At 51.1% G+C, this 18,990-nt stretch overlaps 1 protein-coding gene and 1 non-coding gene across 2 annotated transcripts; both read left to right on the plus strand.

Annotated features, from left to right (window-relative positions):
* The first annotated feature begins 6,782 nt into the window (after nt 1-6,782).
* On the plus strand, nt 6,783-18,676 carry LOC105093399 (cytochrome P450 2S1). The gene is made up of 9 exons (XM_031458746.2): nt 6,783-7,177; nt 8,424-8,589; nt 10,824-10,973; nt 11,407-11,567; nt 11,715-11,894; nt 13,820-13,961; nt 15,035-15,222; nt 17,206-17,347; nt 17,433-18,676. Exons 1-9 carry the CDS (start codon nt 7,001-7,003, stop codon nt 17,612-17,614), a joined length of 1,488 nt encoding a protein of 495 aa, XP_031314606.2. The 5' UTR covers nt 6,783-7,000; the 3' UTR covers nt 17,615-18,676.
* On the plus strand, nt 10,444-10,550 carry LOC116155047 (U6 spliceosomal RNA). The gene has a single exon (XR_004139077.1). It is a non-coding gene; the product is annotated as a U6 spliceosomal RNA (small nuclear RNA).
* Nucleotides 18,677-18,990: the final 314 nt, after the last annotated feature.

Here is an 18,990-nt window from a genome sequence, read left to right on the forward strand (position 1 = left end):
AGCCCAGAGCAACCAGTCTAGCAGGCAGGATGGGGGGCAGAGGAGGAGGGATGGAGCAAAACAGTCCTTCCAGAGAGGAGAGTGAAGAAACAACCCAGAACAACTGATCCTTAGGGTAGGTGATCTTGAGCAGGTGACCGTGACTTTCTTCTGCCCCAATTTCCTCATCAGATGTAGATGATGTATTATATCTTCAAAGCATAAATGGGGGATAATACGATTTATGCCTTTTCTAGAAGGAGCCCAAAGGAGATTCCTCAACCCAGCCTGGGGGGGGGGTGACGAGGGGTCTGGGCTTACTATTTACTGAGCCTTTAAAGCCTGAGGATGCCGAGGTGAACAAAAACCCCAGCCCTTGCTCTCAGGGCTCACCCGATGGTTCTGTACAGCCCCCGTACAGAGTAGCCCCCTTATCACATTTGGTGGTGACCACACCCCTGGGAAGTGAGTGCAGTTATGAGCCCCATTTACAGATAGGGAAAACCGAGAGGTAGAAATAGTTCGCTGCAGTCACACAGAAAGATGTGGCCGTGGCAGGGCAGAGACTTGAATTCAAGTAATTCCCATTCCCAAAACTTTCCAAACCGGAGGCTCCCTGCCCTTCAAAGCTCATGCTTGAGCCTCCAGCTCCACTCCATCCCTTCTCCCCAAACACTCCCTACCCTTTTGAATGTAAAACTATCAAGCATTCCACTCCTCACCCCCTACCCAACTCCACCCCAACCCCCATCCCCACCCCACCACCAACTGGCTAAGCCACACATTTTCATCAGCCAAGGAAGGTCTTCCCCTGTGAGAATTTGGAAGCCACCTGCTGAGCCGGTACACTTTCATCCCACTTAACATCTGTGTCTTCCCCGACAGGTGCTGCGGAGTGGGGAGGACGGACCCTGTCCCTGCCCTGGACCCTGTCCAGCTCTTGGCTTGGGGGGCAACAAGCATCAGACAAATGATCAAAGATGGACAATTTGAGTGGAAGGTGGATGGGAGAAATGAGCCTGGAAGCCTGGATGCCAGGAGCTCTGGGACGACACTAAGTTGGACCCAAAGGGAGGAGGGGACAGGGCAGATTGAAGCCAAATGCTTCAGGCAGAAGGAACCAGGCCCCCATGACTCAGACATTTGAAATGAGGCAACTTTAAAAAAAAAATTTTTATTGAAGTTTAGTTGATTTACATGAAATGAGGAAATTCTTAACGAAAAGACAGATATAGTGCTTTCTGTATCTGTGTCAAAGCCATTCCATGAAATACTTCCTAGGAGTTAAAACAAATGAACCAGAGCTGCATGCACTGGATTTGAATGATCCCCAAAATTGAAGAAGGCCAGTTGCAGAAAGATATATGTATGCTGTGTGCTGCCTTGTGTATCAAAGTTTTTAAATCTGCAAAAGAATACCTTCCCAGATATTGTGTGGGTTGCACAAATATGTAGTAAAAGAATGAAAAGCAGGGTGGGGGGAAGAGTATAGCTCAATTGATAGGGTGCATGCTTAGCATGCATGAGGTCCTGGGTTCAATCCCCAGGACCTCCATTAAGTAAATAAATAAATAAACCTAAATATCTCCCCCCTCAATAAAATAAAATAAAAAGCTATGTCAGAATATTAACTGTAAGAGAGTGGTTTCCCTGGAGGAGGGAAGGAGGGAGAAATATGACATCTGGGAGGGGACACAGGAGACCCCGACTCAGTCAGTTATATTTTATTTCTCTAAATAAACAAATGCTAAAGATGTTGAGATATGATAAAGATAGGTGTGCACACACAATTCATCATGACAAGTCTTCAAAATCTGTTCTGTCTCCATATTTGAAATAATTATTTTTAAAACAGAAAAAGGGGATGGGACCAGGTGATGCTCAGACACAGTCATAGATGGGGGGCAGGGAGCAATAGCCATCAGCAGAAAGACCTACATTTTTATTTTTTAATTTTTCTTGGCCCATGGCTGCCCTCCTGATGTAAATTTGTGGGTGCCTTTTTTTTTTTTTAACTCCCTGCCCTACTAGAGGGTATGATACATAGAAAGCTGCAAGAAAAGAGAGGATGGGGTGAGGGTGTTGCCTAGTCAAATTTGGGTCTGCCCATTCACCATGTAGCAAAGCCAATCTATGACTCCGGGGTGTGATGAAGGAAATTATAGCATTCATTTGCAGGTGCCAAGCAAGGAGAATGGGCAGCTGATGCTCAAAAGATCCAAACTCCCCGATGGCTTTCAGAAAAGGGTTTTTAAAGGCAACATTTGGGTTGACAGTTGCAGCTTGTGGACTTTCTTTTGATTGGTTGGTGGTGAGATAACGGAGTGATGTTTCAGGAATCTAAAGCATCCTGGTTCCAGCCATCTGGGATCTACTTGCTTATGGTCAGCACATAGTCACCATTCTTCACCGGGGTGAGGAGGGAGGGGTCAGTTTCTGCAGAGTAACTAAAAGATAAGCATCAGGTTGTTCTATACATCACCTGAGGAGGAACTAGCACTCTGCTTTATCTCTAAACAAAACTTTTGTTTAAGCCATCACTACTTTTCTTGTTCAACTGCTCCTCCTTTGTGTCTGCATTCCCTCACTTCCCCAGTTAGCAACTGCTTGAGTCTGCTCTGTGGAACTCAAGGAAGGCCTAGGAGACTAAAGCCTTTTTCTACAAACAAGAAACGGGGACACAGAAGGGCTTTTGTACCTAGGAAAGTCCCATAGAGTCCTGCTCAGTTTCAGTCTCCCCTTTTCTTTGATACTTCTCAATTCTGAGGGGAACAAGGGTGGGACAAGAAAGGGAATAGAGTTTAGGATAGAGGTGGTAATCATACACTCAGCAGGGGAACTCAGATTTAGGGGGACTCAGTTTCAAGAGCATAGGATGAAGTGGTGGATGTGGGGGTGGGATGCAGGTCACAGACCAAAGAATGTTGCTGCCTGTGGTCTGTGACATAGTCCAGTCCCTGGTGTTACTCACAGCCGAGGGTGCTCTTAGAATCCGGGGAAGCCTCAGACCCGAGGTTAGCAGGAAGGAAGCAAGACTCATTTTAAACTTCCTCTTTGCCCAGTTCTGGGTGCTGGGTGAGGTGGCTCTGAAGGAGAGAAAGCAAAGAAACTGAGATATGCAGGGCTGGGAGAAGAACACTGGGGAAAGGCATAGGCCAGAGAGCGGAGGAGCTCATCCCCAGACAGCAAGTCAGGTTCTAAAACAGTAAGGCTTAGAGAAACTCAAGCAAAATAAACCCCCAGCAATTTCCAGAACCCACCTACCCCTCAGCCTGCTGGAACCCTGGGGTTGGCAGCCCCCAGAGTGGCTTAAGAAAATCCATCATAGGAGGTTAAATTTAAAGAGGATCACTTGGGGCCTCACCTAGCCCAGATCAGAGGATGGTCTGATGGGAAGTAGGTGGTGGGGAAGGACAGGGTCAGCTGTCAGCCACTGAACTGGATGTATGGGCATCTCCAGGTCCAGGGGCGGAGAGGCCAGGATCCACCACAAATGGCTCAGTTATTGCAAAATCGATGTTGGGAAACCTCTGAATCTTTCTCTTTAGACTGAGAATTTGGAAATCTTGATTGTTCTTTCAATAAATTTGAGAGCCTAGCCGATAATATTCAAATCATTCATTCAGCAAAATATATATTGAGTACCTGCTGTGTGCCAGACCTGCCAGACCCTGGGGACACATCAGTGAACCAGACAGAAGCCTCTGCCATCATGGAGAGCATCTGCTGGTAGGGGAAGGCAGAATGAAAATGTAAATCAACATATAAGATGCTTTCAGGTGCTGATAAGAGGTTGTGGAGGAAAGTTTGTATGTATTTAACAAACACATTCAAAGCTGACTACATGCCAGGCACTATTGTAAGTGCTTAGAAAATGTTAACTCATTTAGTATTTATTAAATACCTTATTTAATAATAAAAAGCAGGGTCTGAGATGGGGGAGGGAGCTAATTCAGTTTGTGTGCTCTGGGAAAGTCTCTTCCGGAGGGGACTGGCCTTTGAGCTGGGATTAGAAAAATGAACCAATCTCAATCTCTAGGCCAAACACAGCAGGCAGAGAGCTAGTGCAAAGGCCCTGAAGCTAGCTTGGTGTTCAAGAAACTGAAAGGCCAGTGTAAGTGGAATATCATGAGCAGAGAACAGCGGGGGGCCAAGATGATGTCAAACTCAGCAGCCAGTAGACAGATCCTTAATCACTGTAGGTCACCAGGAGGGGCTTGAATTTTATTACCAAAGTAATGAGAAGTCTTGTCTTGGAATCCTTAGAATTTGAGCAACTTTTAAACTTTCTTATCCATAGGATTTTGCAATCAAGACCATCTTAAAATACTAGGCTCTTGTAATCTTGTCATTTCTCTCCTAGACCAGAGCCCCTTCTCTCAAAACATGGCTGGAATGTTGCCTATAGTCTCCTTTGGCCTTGATTCTAGCCTCCTGACATCCCAGGGCTGTCCCCTGAAACTGGGGAGAGATGTGGGGAGGCTGGCCTACACTTTGTTGCCATGATGTGGGTACCAGTTCTTAGGTTCTCCTTTGTCTTGTTCTGGAGAGTCTTGGGAGGTACCAAATCCAAACTCCAACCTGTCAGTTCACTCAGCTCTTCTCCCGGGATAGCTAACAAGCACCTTAAATTCATGGCTCCAAAAGAGAATTCCTGATTCCCCTCCCTCCTGCAAAACCTGCTTCACCAGTTTTCCACCCCAGTTGGCCCCCATCTCCTTCCTCGTCTCTGGGAAAGGGAATGCCATATTTCCACTCGCTGCAAACAAAAAATCTAGGACAAGGGAAAACATTCATTTCACTAGAAAACACATCTTTCTGGGCTATCGTATTCTGGTGTTGCTCCCTGTCTTCGCAATCATCTCTGTGCCTCTGTGGCAATAGTCTTTTGGAATAAAGTTTCTCCTCCCCCAATATCAGAATTGTTTTTATTTGACAGAAATAATAACCTGGATGCCTTCCTTTGCCTTCAAACCGAATTTGTCAGCAAATTCTGCTGGCTCTACCTCCCAGTATATCCCAAATGCATCTATTTCTTTCTTTCCCCACTGCTACTCACCCTGCTCCCAGCCATTGTCATCCCTTGCCCGGACTTTACTGGCACTAGGTTCCCTGCCTTTTCTTCCCCTATCCCCATCCCCAACAGTTCCTTCTTCAGAGGGCAACCAGAGAAATAAATGCAAAGAGAAAACTAATCTGTGTGTATGTGTTAAGGGTGGGGATCAGTACTTTGGCACGAGTGAGGGTAATTGACTAGGAAAGGTCACGTGAGAGGTTTCTGGCATGATGGTAACTCTCCAAATCCTGAGGAGTTTGAGTCACACGGTTGTATGTGTTTGTCAAAATTTACTTGACAGTTAAGACTTGTTCAATTCATCATGTGCAAATTAACCTGGGAGGTGGCCGGGAGTGACTCGTAAACCAATATTAAATCTAGCAAGTGATAGGCATGCTGATGTGTTTAGGAGTGAAGGGTACTGGTGTCTGCGACTTTCTTTGGAACACATTAAAAAAAAAAAAGATGGATTGATGAGAGAAGATGAAAAGATACCTAACCAAGTGAGGACAGTAAAACGTTATTGGTGAAAGCTAGGTGGTGAATATTGAAAGTTTTCATAATAAAATGTTAAACGAAAATGCAAAGCAAACCAAGTAACTTCCTGCTGGAAATCCTTCAACTGCTTCTCTTTGCATGAGAAATAAAATGCAAAATCTTTTCAAGGGCCTGGCATGATGTCCTTGCTGACCTCGCTGACCTCATCCCTACATTCAGCCTTTGGTGTAATCAATATTTATTTTATTAAAATTTTTTTCCCTTTCATTTTTTAAAATTTTGTTTTTTATTATTTTGGGGGGAGGTAATGAGGTTTTGGGGGTTTTTTAGTAGCAGTACTGGGGACTGAACCCGGGACCTTGTGCGTGCTAGGCATGCACTCTACCACTGAGCTATATGCCCCCACCCACCTCAATATTTATTGAGCATCTTCTGTGTGCCAGACACTGCTCTAGATGCTCAGGATGCAACATGGATCTGACACGGTCACTGTCATCTGCCCAGACTTTTGGAACTTCCTGAAATTATCTTACTTTACAACTTCATCTGCATGGGGATAAGCATTCCGGGAGGACAGGGTCCTCTCTGTTACTTATAGCGGCATTCCCAGGTCTAGAGCAAAGTCTTCTTTACAGTTAAACTTCAGTAACAATTAGTTGAAAGAATCTTAGCCAGTACATATTTAACACTTGTTATACAAGCACCTGGCCCTGTTTAAAGTTGTGTACACACACACCTACTTACTTAATCCTGAAACACATCCCCATTTTACAGAAGAGTTAACAGAGGCAGAGAAGCTAGGCTGTGAACTCAAGTAGTCTGGCTTCAGACCTCCGGTTTCTAACCACCATACTATACTGCTAAGTGAATTATGATTGAATCAATCGTTCAGCGGGGCCGGAATTCAAATCCCAGCTTTGCCCCTTTATTAGCTGTGTGGCCTAAGGCTAGTCAGTTTACCTCTCTGAATTTCGGATCCTTTATTGTTAAAAGTCACGTTCCTCCTCCCAGTCCGTGGTGAAGATAAAAGATGCTGGAGGAGGTTGGCTCAAAGACACCGTACACGCAGGCACATGCGAATGCACACTCCGATTACAGGGCGGAGGGAGGTAGGAGCTGGTACGGGGTGTGGCCTCCAGAAGGAGGCCAAAGTCTCTGGCTTCCAGGTTCCCCTGATCGGCCCGCGCACCACCTGGGGTCCAAGACCTGTCTCCGCCCCCTCGAACCTGGGTGACCGGGGAGAAAACCGTTCAAGGGTGTGTCCCCGACACCCGGCGGCATCTGCGATCTGGGAGAAAGATACCCGGCGGCGGGGAGAGAACCCAGCCCCGCAGGCAGGGGGAGAGGCTCGCTGCCCCGCCTCCCTCCACCAGATTTCGTCGGGGAGGGAGCCTCCCGGCTCCCGCCCCCCACAGGCCCAGCCGCGTGGAGCGTCTGGGAGCGAAGAGAAGCAGTCAGCCCGCGGAGATGGAGGCGGCGGGCACCTGGGTGCTGCTGCTGCTGCTGCTGCTGCTCCTGGTGCTGACGCTGGCGCTGCCCGGGACCCGGCGCCGAGGCCACCTGCCCCCGGGGCCCACGCCGCTGCCGCTGCTGGGGAACCTCCTGCAGCTCCGGCCTGGAGCGCTGTACCTGGGGCTTTTGCAGGTGAGGGGCCGCCCGCACGCCCTGGCTAGATGCGGGGGTCGAAGGCCCAGAGAGGGAAGGGACGCACCCCTGGGAGAGAAACCGTAGTGCCAGCGCAAAGCGGCCGTCGTGTATGTCCTAGAAGAGGCGGGCAGGTGAAGGGTCCCGGATGGGGCTATGGATGCCCTGGGGTGGGGAGGGAGCAAGGGTCCAGGGCTGAAAAGGGTCAGGGGATCCTGGGAAGAGAGGATCCTGGAGTGCGGGGCCAGGGCCAGGAGGGGCAGAATCCTGCCCACAGAATCCTGGAGAGGGATCCGGAGTGGAGAGCAGGACCCAGAGTGACAGGAGCCTGAAGTTAGAGAGGCCCCCAGAATCCTGGGAAGGTGGAATGGAGGCAGCAGGGAGGGAACAAAAACTGAGAGAAATAGGTGTCCTCAAGTAGAAGAGAAACTGATAGTGTGATGGTGGTGGCTGGTCCCGAGCAGAGGTCCTGGGGAGATATAAGTGAGCTATCCAGAGGAGTGGGCAGAGAAGAAAAGGGGGTGGGACCCCCAGAGGAGGGGGAGGCAGAGGCTGGAGGGTTCTAGGAATCTATCTGCAGAGACAGATGGGAATGGGGAAGAGGGGGGTAGGAGGGAGCTGGAAGTTCTGCAACAGAGGAAAGGAAGGAGAGCAAGAAGGCTGAGACAGTCCCAACCCTCTGGGGGATTGGGAAGAGGCCAGAGGATCCCCATTCAAAAAGAGTCTGGGGTCTTCCAGGACATGGCAAGGAGGGTGGTGTTCTTGGGGAGAGATGGTTCCAGTGCTCCATGGTTATCTGCTCCAGAATTTGAGGGTTTAGCGGTGATTGAAAAGGGTGGCTAGTTCTGAGGGGAGGGAGCTGAGGGATTGGGGGAGACCAAAGATATAGCTGCCCATTTTTACTGCTGAATGTCTGAGCTGTGGGCATAGGGGTAGGTTCTGGGTTGCCCCAGAGTCATAAATTGGGGCTCTACAGGGGGTAAGGGGATGGGACCCAGAGAGTGTGTTGGGTGAGAGTTTGGGGAAGGAGGACTCTATGGGGAGGGCACCTGGGAGCCTGGTACAGAAAAAAAGAGAACTAAGCCCCCCAACGGGACTATTTCACTATTTCGGTTTAGGGCAGAGCAGGAGGGTTTCCTCTTAGGTGGCTCATCCAGCGACAAGGGGCACGATGGAGACACATAGACTTTAAGAGGCAGTAGCCTCCCCCCACAGCACCTGCCCCCCTCTCTCTCCCTGCCCCCAGCTGGGTAAGAAGTACGGACCAGTTTTCACTGTGTACCTGGGACCCTGGCGGCGTGTGGTGGTCCTGGTTGGGCGCGAGGCTGTGCAAGAGGCCTTGGGAGGTCAGGCCGAGGAGTTCAGCGGGCGAGGGATAGTGGCGACGCTGGATGGGACCTTTGATGGCCATGGTGAGTCATAAGCAGCCTGGAGGCTTCTGGGGCTTGCACTCAGATCCTGCCAGCTCTTACTGTTCTGCAACCTTCCATGCATGATTCAGTGTCTCCGGATCTCTGTTTCCTCATCTATAGTTAGTGTTTGTTTTGTTCTGTTTTTGTGGAGGGTAGGTAATTAGGTTTATTTATTTATTTTTAGAGGAGGTACGGGGGATTGAACCCAGGACCTCCTGCATGCTAAGCATGAGCTCTATCACTTTAGCTCTACCCTCCCCCTCCTCATCTGTAAAATGGGGTGATAACAGTGCCTGTTACATAGGACTGTAGTAAGGATTGCACGAGGTAAGAATACGCGGTTGTAATAGTCTTATTACTGCTCCAGGCAAAGTCCCCCCAGGGCCGGGAGGAAGAGGGAAGACATCTGAAGCACTGAGAATGAGTAGGCAAACACTCAAAATGTGTAAACTATTCTCTGTGTTAAGACTGAAAGCAGGAGGCCAGAGTGCGGGGACACAGCAGTGACTAAACCACCTCAGTCCTGCTCCCCCAGAGCACACAAGCCAGTGGGGAGACAGACCCGTCGCCAGTGGGGAGACAGACCCGTCACCAGTGGGGAGACAGACAGTGACAAGCCCAGAAAGGTCAGGGCCGGCCTGGGGGAAGCCCTGAGACGGTGGGAATTGGAGGAGGCGCCCGGCCCAGCCTCTTCAGTGGAGGACATCCAGGAAGTCTTCCTGAGAGACGGGGTGTCTGAGCTGAGACTCACAGGGGGACTGGGAAGGGTGTTCCAGGCAGAGGGACCAGCATGGAGGTGAGAGAAGACGCATTCATTCATCAACTGACAACTTTTCATTACGCCTGCCTTGGGACTGGGGACACGGTAGTGACCAAGACAGCTGTGGTGACCTGTCTTACTGTGAGAGAGTGGGGCTTTGCCATAAGACATGAGGGAAGAGAATAGAATTCTAAAATGAGAGGGACAGCCTTGAGAGCAGGACACATGGGGCCCTTTCCTGGCCCAGGGAGCAGAGGGAGTTGGGGTGTGAGAGGAATGGGGGGAATCAGGGAAGGCTTCCCAGAGGAGGTGACATTTGAGCTGAGACCCGAAGGTTGAGTAGAGTTAGTTCAGTGAGGACGAAGAGATGAATGATCCTGGCAGAGGGAACAGCAAGGGCAAAGGCCTAGAGGGGACATCCTGGCATCCTTGAGGACGTGAGAGAAGACCAGTGCGACTGTAGTGAGATGAGTAACAAAGCTGGAGTGGTCTGCAGAGCCTGATTACATGGGACCTGAGTCAAGCCAGCACGTTTGGACTTTGGGTTTTCCTGGGAAGGGATATGGTCGGAGTTAAAAAGATCTTCTGGTTGCGGAGTGGAAGTCCAGGCAGGGGACTGGGCTGGACCAGGACTGGGGCCATGGAGTGGGGAGGGGAGGTGGTCAGGAGAGGAATGCAGGGCTCTGGCCAGGGGGCTGGTCAGTGGCTGAGACAAGGAGGAGAGATGCTGGGTCCAGTTTGGGACAAAATGGAGGGGTGGGTAGACGGGATACCCAGGAGGAGGCGTCTAGGAGGCCATTATGGGCTGGCATTCTACAAATAGGAACAGCTCAGAGCAGGGAAGTGTCCATCCAGAGCAAGTCTCTTGGATAAAGGAGGGAAACGGTGCGATTCCACCCTCCTCCCTCCCTGTTCAACCTCCTAACGACGTGGGACATGGGACCCAACAGTACTCCATAAATGCTGGGGTGGAGGGATGAATGGATAGATGGTTGGAGAGAAGAGAGGGAGGGAGGGAGGGAGTAAAGGAAAGAGGAAGAAGGAAGGATAAATGAATGGGTGGGTGAATAGAGGAATAAAAATATGGATAGATAGTGCTCGCTTCGGCAGCACATATACTAAAATTAGAATGATACAGAGAAGATTAGCATGACCCTTGTACAAGGATGACATGCAAATTCATGAAGCGTTCCATAAAATATATATATATATGGATAAACGGAAGGAAGGAAGAAATCTTCACTCACCCTGCTTAATCATAGAAGGCTCAAGGAGCCTGGATAATTCCAGTTACCAGCCTCTCAGGAGAAGGTCACCCTGTGACCCAAGGGTAGGCATTTATTGAGCATCTCCGGAGTCCTCATCCCTGGGCTAGGCTGGTATGGACTCAGGACAGGGCACCTCACTGGGAGGAAGGGCTGCTACTGTCCTGGGAGAGGGGCCGGTCCCTCCTTGAGCCTAGCCTTCTGTGCAGGGGTTTTGTTCTCCAATGGAGAGCGATGGAGGCAGCTGAGGAAATTCACCACGCTGGCTCTGCGGGAGCTGGGCATGGGGAAGCCAGAAGGCGAGGAGCTGATCCAGGCGGAGGCCCAGCATCTGGTGGAGTCGTTCCAGGGGACAAAAGGTCAGCGGGGCCGGTGGCCTGAGTGTAGAGATGGCCTTCCCTCTGGGGCTGGGCTGGGGACTCTGGTCACCTCCCTCTCTCTCCTTCTCCACCTTCCATCTCTGTCCTGCTGTCTCTGTGTCCCTGGGACTGTCATATCACTCTTTCTGCCTCTTTTCTTTCTGTTTTTCTGTTTTTCTCTCCTGCAAGTCTGTCCGTCTCTCTCCCTGTCTCTCTTTCCCTGTGGCTCTCTCTTTTCCTGACTATCTGTTGTCCCACAACCCCTTCCTTATCTGTGTCTCTTGGTCTCTCCCTGTCTATCTGTCTCTGTCTCACTCTCTGTGCTTGTCTCTTTCCAGTCGTGTCTGGTCCCCACTCCATATCCAATCCGCCTCCAGGTCAGCTCCCCTCTGCCCAACTCCATCCAGCCCTCCTCCTTGCTCCTCCTCCCCAGGACGGCCATTTGACCCCTCCTTGCTGCTGGCCCAGGCCACCGCCAACATCATCTGCTCCCTTGTCTTCGGCCTCCGCTTCCCCTACGACAGTGAGGAATTCCAGGCCATGGTCCGGGCAGCTGGCGGCACCACCATGGGGGTCAGCTCCCCGTGGGGTCAGGTAAGTGGGTGGGACCCCTCTCCAGCCACTTTCCCCAAAGGCTTGTGTCCACCTCTTCCAGGTAACCCCAGAGCGCTCAGTCCGCCTGCCCCTCCACCCTGGTGCCAAGTCAGGTCCCCGTGAAAACAGCTGTCTTTCTCCCCACAGACATACGAGATGTTCTCCTGGCTCCTGCCGCGCCTGCCAGGCCCCCACACACAGCTCCTTGGCCACTTGGGCACCCTGGCTGCCTTTGCCGTCCAGCAGGTGCAGCGGCACCAGGGAAGCCTGGACACCTCGAGCCCCGCACGTGATGTTGTGGATGCCTTCCTGCTGAAGATGGCAAAGGTGGGGGCATTTGTGGGTTGGGGGGTCCTCCTGAATGGCACTGGCGGCCTGGCTGGTCCCCAGCCAGGTGTAGCCGGGACATACTGTCAGCCTCCATCCTTCTCTGCACGTGTCCCTGTGGATCTGTGTCTCTGCCTGGGTGTGCATAGCTCTTCTTTCTGGTACATTGTTCTCCGCCTCCCCCCACCCCACACTCACCTCAGGTGTGTTTGAGTCTCTTGCATCTCTCCCCCTCCTCTCCCCTCCAATCTCAGGCCCAGCTCAGGCCCCCTGCCCAGTGACCTGCCACCAGCAATCCCCACCAGCCCTTCTCCCCATCCCTACCTCTCGCCTCCCACACAGGACATTTCCTGTGAATTACAATCATTTGCTTATGAAACCCTTCAATCTCAAATTATACTAATAAAGTTCAATTTATTAATTAGGTGAGAACAATCAACTTGTGAGAAAATTAGAATTAAGATGACCCCTGTGGAAATACCTAGTTTTGAATTGTACAGATTTTGCAATGATGGGAGATATTCAGGGCCACATCCTTGAATAAATGCAGCCACCCTCTTGGTGGAGAGAGCAATTTTCTTAACTCTGTGGCCCTGTTTATTTTCCCTTTCATTTTTTTAATTTGTATTTCTTTTTTGTGGGGGAGGTAATTAGGTTTCTTTATTTCTTTAAAAAAAATTTTAGTGTGGGAGGTATTTGGTTTATTTATTTATTTTTAGAGGAGGTACTGGGAATTGAACCCAGGCCCTTGTGCGTGTTGAACAGGCGCTCTACCACTGAGCTCTACCCTCCCCTCCTATTTATTTATTTTTTTAATGGAGGTACTAGGGATTGAACCCAGGACCTCATGTATGCTAGGCATGCACTCTACCACTGAGCTATACCCCCCCTTTCATTTTTTTAATTTAAAAAAGAACGTAATTGTAGTAAAATACACATAACACTTCCCATCTTGGCCACTTTTAAGTGTACAGCTCAGTAGTGTTCATGACATTTGCATCACCACCTTTGCTCTCCAGAATGCTTTTCAACTTGCAAAATTGAAATTCTATACCTGTTAAAGAAACTCCCACCTTTCCTTCTGCCAGCCCCCGGCAACCACCCTTCTATTTTGTGTCTCTATGAATTTGATGACTCTAGGAACCTCCTGTAAGTGGAATCACACAGTATTTGTCCTACTGAGGTTTATCTCACTTAATGTCCTCAAGGTTCATTCATGTTGTAGCGTGTGACAGGACTTCCTTCCTTTTTAAGGCTGCCTCATATTCCATCGTACGGCTATGTCACATTTTCTTTATCCGTTCATCCATCAGTGGACACTTGGGTTGCTTCTACTCTTTGGCTATTGTGAATAATGCTACTTTGAACATGGATGTACAAATGTCCTTCAAGACCCTACTTTTCTGAGGGGGGGGGTCATTAGGTTTTTATTTAACTTATTTATTTTAATGGAGGTACTGGGGATTGAACCCATGACCTCATGCATGCTGAGCACAGGCTCTACCACTGAGCTCTACCCTCCCCCACCACTTTCCGTTCTTTTGGATAAATCCCCAGAAGTGGAATTGCTAGGTCATATGGCAATTCTATGTTAAGCTTTTGAGGAGCCGCTGTACCATTTGCTGTAACAGCTGCACCATTTATATGTCCCCCTGGTGACAGGAGTTCCAGTTTCTCCACATCCTCACCAACACTTCTTATTTTCTATCGGTGTTTGTTTTTAATAGCAGCCACTCTCTTGCCTTTTTAAAATATTTCAGCCAGAGAGAACTTATATCAAAAGCCCACTTTCCAACTTTCCCAAACATTTGTTTAAACTCCTAACAAAGCTTTAACTTGCTATGCTGCACCCCCAACCTGGCTGTGCTGGGCCTCGACTCCCCGCAGCCCATGTTCTCTAAGCCCCTCTGCCTGGTTTCTCCCAGGAGAAGCAAGACCCAAACACAGAATTCACTGACAAGAACTTGCTGATGACGGTCATTAATCTGCTGTTTGCTGGGACAGTGACAGTCAGCACCACAATCCGCTACACCTTCCTGCTCCTGCTGAAATACCCTGAGGTCCAAGGTAGGAGCCTTTGCCACCAGCCAGGCCCTGGGAACAGGAGGCAGGGCTCAGAGGAAGAACCATCAGGAGAGTCCTCCTGAGCCAGAGCCTGGAGGCGACAATGGGTCTGGCACCCAGGGTGTCTGGGGAGCCAGTTGTTTGGGGACTGCTGGTTGCAGTGTGAGTAGTGAAATGAGAAATGAGGCAGGAGACATCTCCAGACTTGCTGTCTTGGTGGTAACTTGTGTCCCTAATCCTGAGCAATGGGGAGCCATGGAATGTTGTTGAGCAGGGGAAGGACAGGGTCAAATTAGCATTTTAGAAAAACCCTTTAGTCTACCATGAAGAGGTAGGTTGTAAGGTGTGAAAGAGGATGCCAGGAGCTCAGGGTAAGGACTGGGGTGGGGGAAGACAGCGCTGGGCCAAGCTGTGGGGAGGGGAGAGGGAGCCACGTAGGCAGGTGGTGGAGAAAAATAAGGGAGGGGGTCATCCAGGGACAGGCCAAGGGCTCTGACCAGAGGACTGGGGGACTGGGAAGCCACCCTGAGGTGAGGCCAGAAGGGATGAGGAGCTGTTTCAGGGGAGATGCTGAGGCCGCTTTGGGACAATCTGAATGTGAGGGGCCTGGGGCCACCAGGGGGAGGCCACAAGACACCTGGGTCAGGGCTGGAGAAAAAAAACAAAGTGGAGTTATCAGGGGACAGGCAAGACCTGAAGCTGTGATGGTGACGGAGGATGTGGGGTGAGGCAGGGCTGGGAATGTGCCCCAGGGGACTCCAGCGGTTCAGGGTCAGGCAGCTGCCTTAAGTGCTGTCAAGATGGTGGGGTGGGCTGACCTGGAAGATGGAAGATGGGGCCTGGGGCCTGGTGGCCTTGGTGGAATGGAGTCAGCTGTGGTTTCAGCTCACTGGGCTCCAGGGTCCTCATTTGGGAGATGGGGCTATACAGTGGTACCCACCTCGCAGGACTGCTGTGGGGAATGAGAGGACAGATGGGATGCCCAGCACACTGGCTGCTCCAGAAGACCGTCCAAGCAGAGGATCACAGTGCCCCGCCCCACCCCTGACCTCCCACCCCCCTCCTCTTGAGTGCAGAGCGGGTGCAGGAGGAGCTGACTAGGGAGCTGGGGGCCGGCCGGGCGCCCTGTCTGGCAGACCGAGCCCGCCTCCCCTACACGGATGCGGTTCTGCACGAGGCACAGAGGCTGCTGGCACTGGTACCCATGAGCATGCCCCGAGCCCTCACCAAGACCACCCGCTTCCGGGGGTACACCCTGCCCCAGGTGGGTATGCGGGTCAGCCCTGCCCAGCAGCTGTCTCTGCCTCGAGCCTGAGTCTGCTGCTATCTGTGTCTCTGACTTTTTCCAGATCTTGGTCTGTCTCTCTTTCTCTCGCTGTTTCTACATCTTCCTCCTCTTTCTCTCTCCTCCCTGGCTGATATCTCCCTCTTTTCTTCTCATCTCCCTTTCTTTCTCTATGTCCCCGTCTGTCTCTGCATCTCTCTCTCTGTGTTGCTTTCTCTTGCCTTTTGACTTTCCCAGCCTTGGTTTCCCCATGTTTCAGATGGGTATCCTAATTCTTCCTCCTCCCAAAGTGGTTAGGACAATCAAATAAGGTGACAGGCAGGGAACAATCTGAGGGCTAACAGAGGCCCTCACCCTCAGTCCCTGCTGTAAACACACAGAATCAGCCCCACCCTCTCTCACTCAGTTCCTGTCCCTTGATTCGAGAGCAATTCAGAGCCATCACCACCAGGGGACGATGTCTCCCTGGAAACCTGAGGCGCCTTCCCCACCAGCTGCTCCCTCCTTGAGCTTGGTTGTAGAATCCAACCCATAGCAGTTAGAATCCAGCCCTGCTGTTTTCAGGTTGAGACCTTGGGCAAATCACTTCACCCTCTGAACCTCCATCTACTCCTATTCTAAACTGGGAGCAGTAATAGCATCAACTGGAGATTATAAGGAATCTGTGAAAAAATGCTTGTAAAACACCAGCTGAGCTCTTTGTACAGGGAGTGGGGCTCCTCTGTACACCCCCGAAGCAACGATTGCTAAAGCAATGACTATAGCAAGTGCAACAACTACTGCTAATGACAACAGTAATAACAGGCATTAGTGGTTGAGGACCTGCTCTGTGCCAGGTATTAGTCTAAATGCTCTACATGTATTACCTTATTCAATCTTCAGAGCCACCCTCTACCATTATCACACCCATTGTACAGATGAGGAAACTGAGTCCCTAAAATGTTAGAAGACTTGCCAACCCCAGCCAGCCTACAAGTGGCAGGGGCAGGATTTGAACCCAGAGCCTGTGCTTTAACCACTGCTCTCTGCCTTTCTCTTATTTTAATGGCAGTTACACGACCTTTTCCTGAAGCCTCACTCACCTTCCCAACTCAGAGCCCCATTAACCAGAGTCCCTAGCAAAGGAGGTCCCTCTTCGTCTCCTCATACTCCCCACCTTGACCGTGCACCACAGTCCTGGGAATACCATAACTGATCTCAGCTGAAGGGGCTGCCACTGTCCCCAAACCTGGGCAGGGGAAGCCTTCGTGGACAGCCATCACCCACCCACACTTCGCCTCTGGAATACCATAGTGGCAGAAAGCTGGACTCTGAGCCAAGCTGCTTAGGACAACCACAGCTGAATCCCAGCGTACCCCCAAAGTTTAAAACACTGTGTAAAAATAACAAACTCTGTCGTGTCCAAGTGTTGCCTTAGGGCAAGTTGCTGAAGTTCTCTGGGCCTCTTCCCATCCTTAAAAATGGGGATCAGAAAAAAAGAAAAGAAAGAAATCTTTAAAAAAAAATAAATAAATAAATAAAATGGGGACCATATTAGTAACTGTTTCCTAGGCTTGTTAGAAAGATTTAGCGAGTTTGTGTGTGTGTGTGTGTTTGTGTGTGTATGTAAGTAGAACACATGTACCTATTACAAAGGAGGTGAGTTAGATATAAGGCTTAATAAAGTCTCTGACCCATAATCACTCAGATGCCACTGTGTTTTTTTTTTCTTTATTTTTTTGGGGGGCTGGTAATTAGGTTTGTTGGTTAATTTGTTTGTTTATTCTTAAAAGAGTTACTGGGGATTGAACCCAGAACCTCATGCATGCTAAGCATGCGCTCTACCACTGAGCTATACCCTCCTCCCAACCCCTGTATTTTGTGAACTGATTTCCCCAACACACCAGACTCATGTGCTCCGACTCTGAGCGGAAGGCCTGGGTTGTGAGGGATATTTATAGTTTTATTATGATTTCCCCCCAGGGCACAGAGGTCCTCCCTCTCCTTGGCTCCATCCTGCATGACCCCAAGGTCTTCCAGCAGCCGGAGGAGTTCAACCCCGGCCGATTCCTGGACGCGGAAGGGAAGTTCAAGAAGCAGGAGTCGTTTCTGCCCTTCTCCTTAGGTATCTGCTGGGCCGCCCCTGCCCTCCCGCTGGTCCTCCCCCAGGTCCTCCCCCAGGCCCAGCTCCAGCTCTCTCTTCCTCGCAGGTAAGCGCGTCTGCCTTGGGGAGGGCCTGGCTCGGGCCGAGATCTTCCTCCTGTTCACCGCCGTCCTGCAGGCCTTCTCGCTGGAGAGCCCCTGCCCACCGGGTGCCCTGAGCCTCCAGCCAGCCGTCAGCGGCCTTTTCAACATCCCCCAAGCCTTCCAGATGCAATTTCGGCCCCACTGACCTCCATCTGACCCGCCGTGTGGACTGGATGAAGGAGGGCACCTTGGGAGGGGGCAGGCAGCCTCAACAGTGGGCATGGATATGGCTGGGACTCCAGAGCCGCACGTCTACACCACAGGCAGCCACATTCATGCACCTGGAGCTGTTTTCTAGAGTCAGTCACACGTATATTCAGCCTCCACATCCACGGGGTCCTCGGCCCACACAGCTGTTGAGACTTGGAACCACACACCCAGATCCCAACCACGCGGGCCGTGAGGCAATGTGGCCACACAGCTTTCTACAGACATACATTTAGTCCATCAGGAATCACAGCCACATGCCCAGATAACCCACCAACTCAAATACCACACGACCCCCCTGGACTCACAACCTACACATTCAAGTTCAGCCGCCAGTGTTCTCGGCCCGTGTGCCCTCTTCACTCCTCAGACTTCCCAGTGTTGCCATCTCTGGGAGCCTGGTGCAGAGAACATGTCCCATGCTGGCTCATGTCACCTCACAGAGACCCTCTTTATCTGCGGCCCTCAGGTCATGGTACCAGTGTCCTTGTACAAGGCTTTCTCCAGCTACATGCCCCCAACCAGTGAACCACACAGTCAACCCAAGTGTGACACTGGCCTGCCCACTGAGACAAGCTACTCCCACAGGGACACAGCCATGGTCTCCTGTGCACCTTCAGCCCTCAGGGACACCCCTTTCCAAGCACCCTGATCCCCAGATGCTCCCAAATACAAACACACCCCCAATGTGCAGTTGTGCATACAAGCCTGTGGACTAAGCAAACTTGGACACACATGGACCCTCAGAACAGAGGAACACACACACACACACACACACACACACACACACTCCAGCTTATATAACTTGAAAAACCTCCCCTGCTCCCCAGTCCCCCTCAACACACACTGACGCACTGCCCCTACTCTGTGTCAAAGTCCCAGTTAGACCTCGTGGAAGGGACCAGACTCCAACTCCCTGGGTCAGGGAAGAGGCCAGGTCTGACGTCTTTGTGACTCCGAAGATCCCCGTTTTGCAATAAAAGTTCCTTTCTAGACCCTGGTCTGGCCCAGGGCAGGGCCTAGCGTGAGTGTGACAGTGTCCATCATTGTGAGTAAGGGGTGGGGATGGGGAGGGTCCACCCCTCCCTCGAGGCTAGGCGGGAGCTGAAAAACACGGCCCCCGCCCACCCTGGCTGCTGACATCAGTAGCAGATGTGGAGATGGGGGGGAGGGGAGCGGTCCTGGGCCTCACTTCCGGTGAGGCTGATGTGGATGGGGTGGGCAGGCCTGGGGCTGGGGTTGGAGGGGTGGAGGGCCTCAGTTAGGAAAAGCCTGAAGGTGACCCCTCCACACCCTGGGCGCTCTCCCAAACTA

The sequence above is a fragment of the Camelus dromedarius genome, chromosome 9 (assembly GCF_036321535.1).
Source record: "Camelus dromedarius isolate mCamDro1 chromosome 9, mCamDro1.pat, whole genome shotgun sequence".
Lineage (NCBI taxonomy): Eukaryota > Metazoa > Chordata > Mammalia > Artiodactyla > Camelidae > Camelus > Camelus dromedarius.